The sequence below is a fragment of the Loxodonta africana genome, chromosome 5, assembly GCF_030014295.1.
Source record: "Loxodonta africana isolate mLoxAfr1 chromosome 5, mLoxAfr1.hap2, whole genome shotgun sequence".
In the NCBI taxonomy this organism is placed as follows: domain Eukaryota; kingdom Metazoa; phylum Chordata; class Mammalia; order Proboscidea; family Elephantidae; genus Loxodonta; species Loxodonta africana.
Genome location: NC_087346.1, coordinates 32,868,706 through 32,882,439, shown reverse-complemented (window position 1 = coordinate 32,882,439; position 13,734 = coordinate 32,868,706). Strand labels below are relative to the sequence as shown.

The 13,734-nt window shown below is 37.0% G+C and overlaps 1 protein-coding gene across 1 annotated transcript in view; it reads right to left on the bottom strand.

Moving 5' to 3' along the window:
• LOC100665316 (N-deacetylase and N-sulfotransferase 4) overlaps nucleotides 1-13,734 on the bottom strand; it is a 509,460-nt gene that overhangs the window by 50,562 nt on the left and 445,164 nt on the right. The window contains exon 8 of the mRNA XM_023548610.2: nucleotides 6,594-6,776. Coding sequence (XP_023404378.1) covers nucleotides 6,594-6,776 — 183 coding nt within the window. The remainder of the gene's footprint in view (nucleotides 1-6,593; nucleotides 6,777-13,734) is intronic.

Here is a 13,734-nt window from a genome sequence, read left to right as displayed (position 1 = left end):
TATTTGCAGCTGATGGACAGGAAAAGAAAAATCTATGACTTATATAATCAAAACAATGACGTGCTTTATTGTAAATTAAATAATTAAAATCATGAGAAAGTATGTAGGTATTTGGGAGGCATCTCTGAAGGGTTTAAGTAGCATATTACTGCTGAGTTCAGAAGAGAAATGTACAATCAGTTGTCACCTCTGACTCATGGCAGCCCAGGACCTCCTCACAGAGTTTTCAACGGCCCATTTTTTAGAAATTGGTCACCAGACCCTTCTTCTGAAGTGCCTCTGGGTAGACTTGAACCTCCAACTTTTCTGTTAGGAGCCAAGCACATCCACCATTTGTATCATTCAGGGAGTCCAGAGTGTAACATGGTATATATAAATCGAAATTTTGATTAGGAAAAAATACTTAGGATAAAAATTGAAGTCAGTGCATTTACTCTGTCATCTGTCAAGGAATAAAAACTATACTAGATATTTCACTGGTATCTTAGTTACCTAGTGACACTATGATTCAAATTCACAAGCGGCTGGCTTTAAAGAACAGAAATTTATTGTTTCACTGTTCTGATTAGTGGCTAAAAGTCCAAATCAGGGTCTTGGCTGTTATGTTTCTTCTGTGTAATCTTCAATCTTTATTGGTCAACATTTTTTTTTTATCACTTCACTTCCATCTTCAGAACCTATAGCAAGTTACTCCTTATTGCCTATCAAATCCAAAATACTCTGGAAGCCTCCAAAGCTTTCCCTCTAACTTGTATCTGCTACTCAAGATTACCTCTCACTACAATGCTACTCCTCTCTAAGAAAAAAAAAAAAAATCCACTTCTATTGTCCTTTGTACACACACACCTCTGATTTTGCTTATTATGTCTTGATTTTTTTAATGACAGGGACTACGGCCCCATTTTAGGTTCTAGGGATATGAACGTGAATAAATACAGTTTCTCCCCTTAAGGTTTGTGTAAGCTGGTATATGACCACCAAAATATCTGTACTACTGTAGCGGAAGTGCAATAATAGAGTTATAATAAGGCATAGAGTGGTAATAGAGAAGAATAAATATGAGGGTAGATTTATAACATGTCACTTTGATCACATAAAAAGGATCTGTTATGGTTTGGAAGGTCCATGACGGCAGGGACCATACTTTTTATTATGTTCAGTTAAACAACCAGTTGCTGTGAGGTCAGATCCAACTCATGGCAACACCGTGCGTGCCAGAGTAGAACTGTGCTCCATAGGATTTTCAATGGCTGAGTTTTTAGAAGTAGATTTCCAGGCCTTTCTTCCCAGGTACCTCTAGGTGGATCAAACCTTCAACCTTTCAGTTAGCTGTTGAGCACATTAACTGTTTGTACAACCCAGGGAGTCTTTTTATTACATTAAAAAGAAATTGCCATCAAGTCAATTCTGACTCACAGTGACTCTATAGGACAGATAGGACAGAGTAGAACTGCCCCCATAGGGTTCCCAAGGAGTCGTTGGATTTGAACTGTCGGCCTTTCGGTTAGTGCTGAGCGTTAAGAGCTGTGCCACCGGGGCTTGTAGGGACTTCAAAAGTATAGGTTGAATAAATTTACATTTACCATACCACCAAAAAACTAAACCAGTTGCTCTCTAGTTGATTCTGACTCTTGGTGACCCCATGTGTGTCAAAGAACTGTATTCCAGAGAGTTTTCAAAGGCTGTAATCTGTCCTAAGTATATCTGCAGGTTTTTTGCTCAAAGTCACTTGGCTTCTTAGAGACAAGTCAGGACTAAAACCCAAGTTTTCTTGCTCCTAACCCAGTACAGTTTCAACCACAAGAAGTTGGTGGTTTTACACTTAGAAAATGAAATCTACTTCTATCATCAACTCTCTAGAATACAGAGTAGAATAAAACTTTAGGGATAACTCCTCCCTTCAGAAGAGTTCAACTTGTCCTTAATGAACCAAGTGACTTTGAACAAGGCACTCTACCTCACCAGGTGTTACAGATATCATTTTTAAGGTGAAGAAGATGAGCTAGATAGCCCTAACTTCTTCCCTTGCTCTTAAAAGCAATAACTCTGTGTCAGCACTCGTTCATTCCTGCAACAGGCACATAATAGAGCCTACTGTGTGTATGCCACTAAAGCCTGTGACTTGTTTATGTTTCACACATTCAGATGTCATCGTTCCTAAGCTGGGGCTGAATGATTTGGCAGCTAGAGTCAACAAAGGTACTAACCACATAAGGTCAGCATGGTGTGATTTACTTTCCTACTTCTTTAACCCTGGAGACCTTGGCATGGAAAGAGAGAGATGGCAGCTCTTTGAGCATTCCCTTGTTCTCAGGTGCAAGCAGGAATCCACACCATGCTTGGTGTGTTTGCTGATAGTGAGACTCTGGAGTGACTGAGAGAAGATTGAGTCTGAGCTAACCTGACAGCTTGAGAGCTTAAAAGCATCGATTAGTGAATGTGCAAGAATCTGACCTTCCAACTGCCTCTGTTATGGTGGTTTTGGTTTTCTAAAATAAGAGTTAAAAAAAAAAAAGGAAATTCTATTCCTTGGAGCTTTGTAATGATTATTCTACCAGCACAATAGGGGCCATGAATTATAACCATGAATATAATTGTAAGATTCTTTCACACCAGGGACTAAATGAGGAGGGTATGCTCCCAGGATAGCGTCCATGTCTGTCAACAGCATTCATTTCCATATTAAACAGATTTGGGAGAATCAAATTCCAGCGAGGGAACACAAGCACATTTTGTGTTATACTTACCATGCTGCCCATTGGCAGATATTCATATTGCACTTTTTAATTAGGTGACAAAGCAGCTTCAAATATATAGTCGATGGTGCTAATGAAAATTTACATAAGAAACCAAAGAAAATTAAATCGATGCCAAGATTATCATTTTGCACTTTTTCTTTCTATTTGTGGTAATAAAAAAGTGTGAATTAAAAATCCAAAGAAAAATAACTGTTGACTTACTTTTCCAAATGTGGAATACGCTGAATAAGAAATCATGCTTATAAATACAAACAATGCCTGAACATGTCATTTTGACAATATATACCAAAGACAGAGACTTTATGTATTTTAACTCACTAGGAACTTGATGAATAGACCATAAAGTATTTACCACTGAATTTTTTTTTTGTTGTTGGTTATGCTTACGTATTTCTTTGTAAAACTAATTCAAGTTGAGTAAAGGAAATGATTACAATACCAATAGCTGTTTTGTTTCCTATTGGAAATATAATAATATGAAAATAGAGAGAATTGTGAAGGAAAAGAACTCAGACAGCACCATGCATTTTGTATTTACTTCATTACTTTCAGTTTTTTGGATGTCATTCAGGATTGGCAAAGTTTATCAGATTTGCTACAGTAAGTCAACTGTTCTCAAAATCTCACGTACCTGAGTAATTCCTTCTTCTCCGTATCTGCCCTTCTACTTTCTGTTCTCTACTTCCCTACTTAAATATATTTGACAATATAAGGCACTTGGGTTAATGCAAAATGTTTGCAACTTTTATTTAGTCTTTCAGTTGTAAGAAATCATAAAAATAATATAATTCACATAATAGCAAAGGGAGTCATTTAGTAAAAAAAAAAAATTGTGACTCTTGAGTCTTATTTAAATACTCTTATAATAAGCTATGGAGCCCTGGTGGCACAATGGTTAAGAACTCGGCTGCTAACCAAAAGGTTGGCAGTTTGAATCCACCAGCTGCTCCTTGGAAACCCTGTGGGGCAGTTCTACTCTGTCCTGCAGGGTTGCTATGAGTCGGAATTGACTTGATGGCCATGTGTTATAATAAGCTATATTCTGATAATATATGTAAATTTCTAAACTCACATAAATTAAAAATCAGAACATTATAACTTTATGAAGCCTCTACTGATTAATTCTACCTGATATTTACAACTTCCTAGGAATTTACCTTTATGATGCTCTTCAAAATTAAAATTATCAACACTTCCAAATATTTTATTTATATATGTATGTATTCTGATTTTCAGAGTGACATTCATCTCTAAAGAACAGTCCCATTTTCTGTTTTGAATTTTTATTTATACCCCCCAATCAGCCAGCATGTTGTTGTGTGCCGTCGAGTCAATTCTAACTCATAGCAACCCTATAGGACAGGGTAGGAATGCCCCACAGGGTTTCCAAGGAGCTACTGGTGGATTTGAACTGCTTACCTTGTAGTTAGCAACCTGAGCTCTTAACCACTTCACCATCAGGGCTCCAGCAGTCAGCATAGAATTGTATATTTAACAATTACCTGATCGATATTTACTGCAGTCATGTCAACCAAATCATACTGAATTATGTATCTTTCATTATATTTACTAATAACAAAAGTGAACAATGTCACTGATATCCAGTCGTATCAAGAAACACAATTCTTCATTAAAAAGGGCTTTTTTTTTTTTTTTCTTCTTCAAAGGAAAAGAAAAAGTAGGGCTTGTTTCTATTGACTGATTCCTTATAACTCAGCTCTCTGAAACCTTTGTTGATCAGTTTGTCTGCTTTTTATTAATTTACTATATCACACATAATAGACATCTCAGAAATAAACCTGTGTGAGAAAAAAAATTAACTCACTATCAATGAGTTATTAACTTTATAATAGTGCACGGACATTTTTGAGTAACTACTATTTATGAGATGAGCCCTGGTGGTGCAGTGGTTAAGCACCATGTTGCTAACCTAGCTAGGTGGTAGTTCAAACCCACCAGGTGCTCTGCTCTGCGGGAGAAAGATGTGGCAATCTCCTTCCATAAAGATTATAGCCTTGGAAACCCTATAGGGCAGTTCTACACTGCCCTATGGATCGCTATGAGTTGGAATTGACTGCACAGCCAAGGGTTTACTATTTATGTTACACAATGTTTTGCCCTTATGAAATTCAACATCTTCTTCGTGTAACTCTACACACTCATAATAACTATGTCTCTATCCCTGGGTGGTGCAAACAATTAACACACTCAGTTACTAACTGAAAGTTTAGAGTTTCGAGCCCATCCAGAGTGGCCTGGGAAGAAAGAATTGTCGATCTACTTCTGAAAAATTGTTGTTGTTGTGTGCTGTCGAGTTGATCCCAACTCATAGTGACCCTATAGGACAGAGTAGAACTACCCTCATGAACTTTCCAAGGCTATAAATCTTACAGAAGCAGACTGCCACATCTTTCTCCCTCAGAGAAAGACACTGCTGACATTTTGATTAGCAGCTGAGTACTTAAACACTGTGCCACCAAGGCTTCTATGGAACACAGTTCTACTATGACACACATAAAGTCGCCATGAGTCAGAACTGACTCAATGGCAATCAGTGGTGGATCTATTTATCTGTGTATTTGTCTGTCTAATTTATGTACCAAACGTAAATAGTCAAACAGCTAATTGTTAAGGTTATATATTTAGAGTTTTATAAGGATTTTGTGTCATGTAGTACAACATAAACCCAAATGGTGAAGGGCTGCTGAAGGAATTACCAGAATAAGATATGATTTACTACAACATTCAGTTTTGAAACATATGAGAGATTATACCAGTGAAGAAGAATAAGAAAGAACACCCTTTTTAACTTTGAGAGAAAATACTGTGATATTGTATATTATTCTTCTTTGTATTCCCTAGAACAAGTATCCTTGTTTTACACATACCAAGCGCTCAATAAATATGTGTTAGATGAGTTCCTAACTGTACAGACAGAGAATGGCATATAACATGACTTATGGAATGAGGAGAAACAAACAGTTTTGAGGAAAGGGAGAAAGTACCGTAAAAAGTCTGTTTCACAGTGATTTCTCATTAATGATGATGCTACTTCCCTGCTGACTACTTAGCAGGGGACCATCTGATCTGCTCTCTGCAGCCAGGTTATTGATTGTGTGGGTCGATGTAATCTGATGCATAACAAACCAAGAAAGTGGGAGGCAGCATTCTCCTAGATAACTGCTAAGAAGCAGATAGTCTCCATTTGATGCATCCAGGCTGAGTGGCCCCCATGTGAAGTTGAATTAATTGTAAAAGCAATATTAAAGCTGACAATTCTCTCTTTTATCAGTAGATCTAAGCCTAGCGAAAGATTAGTTAGATTTAAAGAAAAATGAAGACGTATTCAAGGTATATTAAAACCTATGTGGACACAAGGTAAACTTGCATTTTCTTTTTTATGTGCCCCTTCTGTATTCTACACATAAATATCAGTGTCTAGTTATAGGGTCTTAGTTTATCATGGATCTTGGTTTTCTATCTCCCTAGATTACCCAAAGTTCAAATATTTCACTGCTAGTTGACGCCCACACTAAAGCGAGTCCATATGATTAGCTCAGAGAAGACACCCACAATAAAGCAACATTCTGAATTCAGAATCTCCAAATCGACCAGCCAACCAACCAACCAAAAACAAATTTCAAAAAAGACACAAAATTCATAAAACAAAGAATGAAAAACTTTTTTGGAAAAGAGAATGAAGTTATCCGATAACAAAGATGTTTGTATCAAATACTGGTTTGAACATCTCCTGCAGACTGCTTAGCACAAATTGGGCGTTCACAAAGTACTCGTTTCTTTTCTTCCCTTGCGGGAGAGTATGTTCTATGTTACCTGCCAGAGAGGGTCCTTCTGCTCTGGGAAGAGCTCAAAGTACTTGTGGGCCAGTTCCACTGGAGGCAGAGTCTGCAATCTCAGGTTGGTCCAGCTCTGGACGAAGTTGGCCAGATTCACAAAGGTGTATAATCCTAGGCGGTCATTCCCATAGTTTGACAAATGCGTCATGAAAATGCTGATCTGAAAGATAAGTAAAAATGACCTTATGATGCTTTATGCTTAATCTCTAAAGTGACTGTTCAAACTCTAGGCAGTACGGTACCTAACCTTGAAATTTCGTGAGAAGTACAATGATCTTTTTAGTGGGAAGCCACAAGTTTGATTTCTATTTCAAAATCTATTACTTGCTCTTGAAATTATAATTGAAACTGAGATTGACATTCCCTCTCTGTTTCCTCAAACATACAGTATTATTTTCCATATCAGATTTTTTTCCTACTGTAGAATCAACCCCATCAAATTCAATAATCTAGAAAGTTCACACGCAGTGAGGAACCAGAATTAGACAAGCTCTACAATTAGGCAATTTTTCTCAATCTTTTCCAGTGTAGATGTGTATCTAAATTAAAATGGAATGAGACTCAAAGAAACTTGTTTCTTTGTGGTCTAACGAAGAGTTTTTCCTGTAATAAAGAAATTGTTAATGCTTGTACAAAACTGGTTACATTTAGCCTAAAACTCTTCTATGCTCATTATCTTTTTACGATTTTTCATACCTCGATATTGACTTTGAAACTATAATTGCATTTCCATGTTGTTTTTTCATGGGTCAGAAACTAGGGACAAGTGAAATCTACCTTAGGTTTCCTTGAAATACCAACCAAAACTTTGGATGTGATTATAGACACACTCTAATGTACCATCCGTCAGGTACTGCTGCTGGGATTAAGAAATACTAAATATGGAAGAAATTGCATAATCTTGACTTAAATTGCAGGGACTATTTATACAACTGGAAACCTGGTGGTGTACTGGTTAAATCTTATGGTTGCTAACCAAGAGGTCAGTGGTTCGAATCCACTTCGTGGAAACTCTACCGGGCAGTTCTACTCTGTCATTTATTGCTGCTATGAGTAGGAAAATTATGAGTCGGAATCGACTGGACGGCAACGGGCTTGGTTTTTTTATTTATGCAAATGATAAAAGGGGGCTTGTTGTTTTCTACCAAAAATGGATTTTACATCTGTTCTTCGATCTCATATTATTTTCACATGTAAATATTTCAAATTTTTATCTTATTAATTATTTAGATCTACAAATATCTCAGAGCAACCCAAATATTATAATCAAGTACATCATTAACGTCATTAGAAAAGTGAGAAAAGTATAATGTTACAAACCATCGCACTGAAACAAATACAATATGTGAAAATGAACTGAAAAACAATGCGCAGGGCTCAGTGTACTGAAGAAGAGGCAAGTTCCTTATGGCTAGTGTTTTCTATGGATGTTCACTGACTCATTTATTAAGGGTTTTTTTTTTATTAACTTTTATTTTATTTTTTTAAATAATTTTTATTGTTCTTTAAGTGAAAGTTTACAATCAAGTCAGTCTCTCACATATAAACTTATATACACCTTACTATATACTCCCACTTACTCTCCCCCTAATGAGTCAGCCCAGTGCCTCCTTCTAGTCTTTCCTTTCATGACCGTTTTGCCAGTTTCTAACCCCCTCTACCCTCCCATCTCCCCTCCAGACAGGAGATGCCAACATAGTCTCAAGTGTCCACCTGATGCAAGTAGCTCACTCCTCATCAGCATCTCTTTCCAAGTCTGGTCTTTTTATGAGAATTTGGGGTCTGCATCCCACTGTTCTCCTGCTCCCTCAGGGATTCTCTGTTGTGTTCCCTGTCAGGGAAGTCATCGGTTGTGGCCGGGCACCATCTAGTTCTTCTGGTCTCAGGATTATGTAGTCTCTAGTTCATATAGCCCTTTCTGTCTCTTGGACTCATAATTACCTTGTGACCTTGGTGTTCTTCATTCTCCTTTGATTCAGTTAGGTTGAGACTCATTGATGCATCTTAGATGGCCGCTTGCTAGTGTTTAAGACCCCAGATGCCACACTTCAAAGTGGGATGCAGAATGTTTTCTTAATAGAATTTATTTTGCCAGTTGATTTAGATGTCCCCTGAAGCCATAGTCCCCAAACCCCCACCCCTGCTCCGCTGACCTTCGAAGCATTCAGTTTATTTAGGAAACTGCTTTTGGTTCAGTCCAGTTGTGCTGACCTCCCCTGTATTGACTGTTGTCCTTCCTTTCACCTAAAGTAGTTCTTATCTACTATCTAATCAGTAAATAGCCCTCTCCCACCCTCCCTCCCTCCCCTCTCTTGTAACCACAAAAGAATGTGTTCTTCTCAGTTTAAACTATTTCTCAAGATCTTATAATAGTGGTCTTATACAATATTTGTCCTTTTGCAACTGACTAAATTCACTCAGCATAATGCTTTCCAGGTTCCTCCATGTTATGAAATGTTTCACAGATTCCTCACTGTTCTTTATCGATGCGTAGTATTCCATTGTGTGAATATACCACAATTTACTTATCCATTCATCTGTTGATGGGCACCTTGGTTGCTTCCATCTTTTTGCTATTGTAAACAGTGCTGCAATAAACATGGTTGTGCATATATCTGTTCATGTAAAGGCTCTTATTTCTCCAGGATATATTCCGAGGAGTGGGATTTCTGGGTCATATGGTAGTTTTATTTCTAGCTTTTTAAGGAAATGCCAGATTGATTTCCAAAGTGGTTGTGCCATTTTACATTCCCACCAGCAGTGTATGAGTGTTACAGTCTCTAAGGGTTTATGTTTTTTGATGTGGTTAGTTATGCTATTTAGGAAATAAAAATGGGTTTGTAGTAACCCTTGCAGTATGATTTTCATTGCAGCCTGGTTGTAATTGTTAGCAATGTGGTGAAGGTTATACTCCAGAACTTGTTGTCTTAAGAACTAATGTGTCATTGGGTAACCGCAAATGCCCCAAAAGGAGGCAGTTTATCTTAAAAAATAATGGAAACAGTAGGTTATACTGAATTTAAAACACAATACTCTGGCAAGACATTATAAGTTGAAGATATCAGTTACATTGCTTGAATGCCCTTTTTACTTGGGGGGAAAAAAACACTGTATACATATTATACTAGAGTACAGAAAAGGAGTCTCTGAAGAAAGCCTTTTAAAAATATCACAGACACTTCTAACCACAGGAGCAGGTGGAGAGGAGAGGGCGAGAGCTTGGCCCATTGCCCTTAGCAACACTAAACTACATAAAAAAAAAAAAAAAAGAATTATATAGCTCTACTACATGTTTATTCTAAAGCTTTTACATATGTGAAGTGATTAAATTCTCATAACAATATTATGAGGTAGGTACTATTATTGTCCCCTTTTACAGATGAAGAAACTGAGGCACAAAGCAGTTAATTCTCAACTCCCACATCTAGTTAGTGGCAGAGCAGTAGGATCAAAAGTATGATTCACAAGTCCAACACATGAAATGCCCAACACATTCACTCAAACATTTTTATGTGTTGAATTTGATAGCTATCATTTTTGGGGGGGAAAGAAAGAAAAAGAGCATCTTTCTATGGAAGAAAGTTAAAAAAAAAATCTCTAAGTATTATCTTGCCAGTGTAAAGTTTTTCTTTTAAATCAGAATGACAGAAGATAAATTAGTTTTGAAATGTTAAATAAAACCTTTTAAGACAATGATTTATAACAATGGAAAGTTATTGCTGCTAGACTGGAAATTTATCCTTGAAGGCGATATCACCCCTATCATATTTCTAGTCCATTTCTCCACCCCCACACCTTGGTTGTAGACAAAGTGTTTTATTCTGAAGGTCAAGAACAGAAAGACTATTTTAAAGAATATTATTGACACCACTTGTTTAGATGGAAATTTAAAATAAATCCCCCAAATGTTAGTTGATATAATGCTTTTACTTGAAATTGATGCAGAGTCATTTGAATAAGTTCAGAGTATATATGACACTGGTTTTTACACTGAACAATCTCTCTCCCCCACAAGCACTTTTATCTCAAATAGGAAGTGCCCTCTTGGCAGGACTTAATTACAGAGTTTCTAGAACATAACATGGTATCAGTAGTTGATGACCATGTAATTGCAATTGTTGCCATGAGAACTTCTTTATAATCATCATGAAATAATATGCACTTGATCCCAATAACTATGCATTTATTTCATGTCACCAGTATAATTAAGAAATAAGACAATGTAAGTGGTGTGTTTCAGGATAATTATAATTTCCCAGGACTGAAATTATTATGGAAAAACCAGACTGCAGGCTGAATGCCTGAAGAAGTACAATAATGTCCTAGAAATCCACCACCTGCTGTCTAACGTTATTTTAAAATGAAACTTTAAGGCTGGTATGAGTGTCTAATGTTTGATAAAATTATAGGCAAAAATATTGTTTTGAGAATATTGCAAAAGTTATTTTTACATCAGAGGCAGATGTATATTATCATCTCATTAGAATATTAACATAATGCTTACAAAAGATTTTGTGGCAGACTTGTTCTAAGTCATTTATCCAGAATTTCCTTAGGTGAGTCACCTTGTTTTATGAAGAAAGTGTAAAAGTTAAGACAGGACAAACGAAAAACCTGCCTCTGGAAGAAAGCAGAGTCTAGAGATGCCTTGTGGTTCTGAGCAGAGGCATGCTGATGCATTTAAATTTCCCTTTGCTGAGAGTAACAATAAGTGGCCTGGCCACGGTGATTGCAATCATTGCTGTATAGGGCACCACCCCTGTATGCCTTACTGGTTAGAAACAAATTAATGCTGGTACATGGTCAACTGACTGCATTTAAAAAAAAAAAAAAAGAAAAATATTCAGCAAGCACAGCTTACTGTGCATATGTGGCTTGCTAAAAGCACCCGATATACAGACAGAACATTTCAGTTTTAGTATTTCCAGACAAATGGCTTGCTAAAAAAAAAGGAAAAAAAAAAACAAACAACAACTATTTCAGAGAGTGTAGGGAGAATAAGACAAATCAAGAATGGACGTGATCTGAGGCATAAGGGAAGCCTAAGAATATGCATTGTGTGATTGTAGCAAATAGTTAATTTTTCACAGACTTACAATATAGTGCTACCTTTTTTTTTTTTTTTACATGCCATTGTACGTACCTCTGCTTATCCTGTCTTTTTATTTCTTTATTTTGTTATATACATAGTACAACTATGCTTGCTCAATACTCCTCAAAATATCATCTGGAAAAGATATGACTGCTACTTGGGCACAATTGTTTATAGATGCAACTCACTGTACCTTGAAATATTGCAGCTCAGAGATATGCATTGATTCAGACAGGCAGAGCTTCATCTTTCATATGACAAAGACAGGCAAGGACATTTTGTTCAATGAATGAATGAGTTTGAGAATAAGATATCAACTGTTAATATCAGCACCCCAACTGCCCCAGGACTGCTAGAGGGGGTCATCGCTTCTGTCATCCAACATACCTGCTCTTCATCTTGTCTCTGGTGCTTGGACATATGTCCCTGCTTCAACCCTCACCTCTCTCAACTCTGTTAAAACTGACATAAAACAAGTCTAAATTCTTCCTTTTATCTATTGTAAGAATATAAAAGCAAGCTTGTAGTCACTGTCATAGTCTAAGTATTTATTAAAAACAACAACGACAACAACAAAAAAAGCCAAACTCATTGCCATCGAGTCGATTCCAACTCATAGTGACCCTATAGTACAGAGTAGAACTGCCCCATAGAGTTTCCAACAAGCGCCTGGTGGATTCAAACTGCCAACCTTTTGGTTAGCAGCCATAGCTCTTAACCACTGCACCACCTCTACAACAAGGGGTAAAGTATTTATTAGAAAAATAAAAATGGTTTTCTTTTTCCTGAATGCCCTTTTCAGACCCAATATGCAAAAATGAAATTTAGAAAGATTATTACCTGTGGAATAGATCTATTTAATGATGCATCTATATTTCAAGAAAAAGAGAGGTTTTAAATATTGTATATATAAATCTTGACGATAGGGAACTGGATAATACTAATTGAAAGGTGTCTGGATCTTATTCAGTTTAACTCTATGGATAATCCTTAAATGTAAGCAAAAGCAGTGTCATCGTGACAGATGGGATGTTGTGTGCTGCTGAGTCGATTCTGACTCATAGCAATCCTGTAGGACACAGTAGAACTGCCCCATAGGGTTTTCTAGAATTTAGTCTTCACGGGAGCAAATCGCCAGATCTTTTCCACCACAGAGCTGCTAGTGGGTTCGAACCGCCAACCTTTCAGTTAGCAGCGGAGCGCTTGACCATTGTCTCCACCAGGGCTCCTTGACAGATGAGATAGTGTTATATAAACATATGGGTTAGTGGCAACTCCACCAAACCTTTTATCACACGTTATACAATTAATTTTTTATAGCATTTTACTTTTGCCTCTCTTATGAAGTTGCTAATATGCAAAATATAGGAGAAGGCAGAAGGGAAAAATGAGAAATACAAAAGGTAGTGGGGAGGGGGACTCATTTTATCCATAAAATGAAGCATCAACTCTTTCTAAGCTGACTTAAAATATTTTCAGATTGCTAAAACTCGTATAATTTTCTTGCCTTTCCTACTGGTATGACCAGCAATGATTATTGCAAACTGGATGGCTGCTAATAACAATAACACAGTTCATATCAGTGGCAGAGTGGCTGCAATTATGGACTCAAACATAGCAATGATTACGAGGGTGATGCAGGACAGGGCAGTGTTTAGTTCTGTCGTGCATGGGGTTACTGCAAGTCAGAACCAACTTGACGGCACTTAACATCAATCAACTGAATATTTAATACAGTATCTTAGGAACTTGAATCACGTCAGAGCACATCTTTTTACTTAAAGTACCCATTAAATATTCAGATATTAATCCTGTGCCTTATAATATCTTTAAAATAAAATCATTTACAGAGTAGTCCAATATACGATTTGTAGGGAAAAGTGCATTAGTATAACAAGGACAGAAGGAACCGAAAGCTTTGTAGAAGCAGAAGAAACGTACCGCATTTTCAGGCAGCTTGCCCTGCGGTTCGTGCCGTACCACAGCACTCCTCAAGGTAAGCATTAAATATCAGCAGTTTCCATTT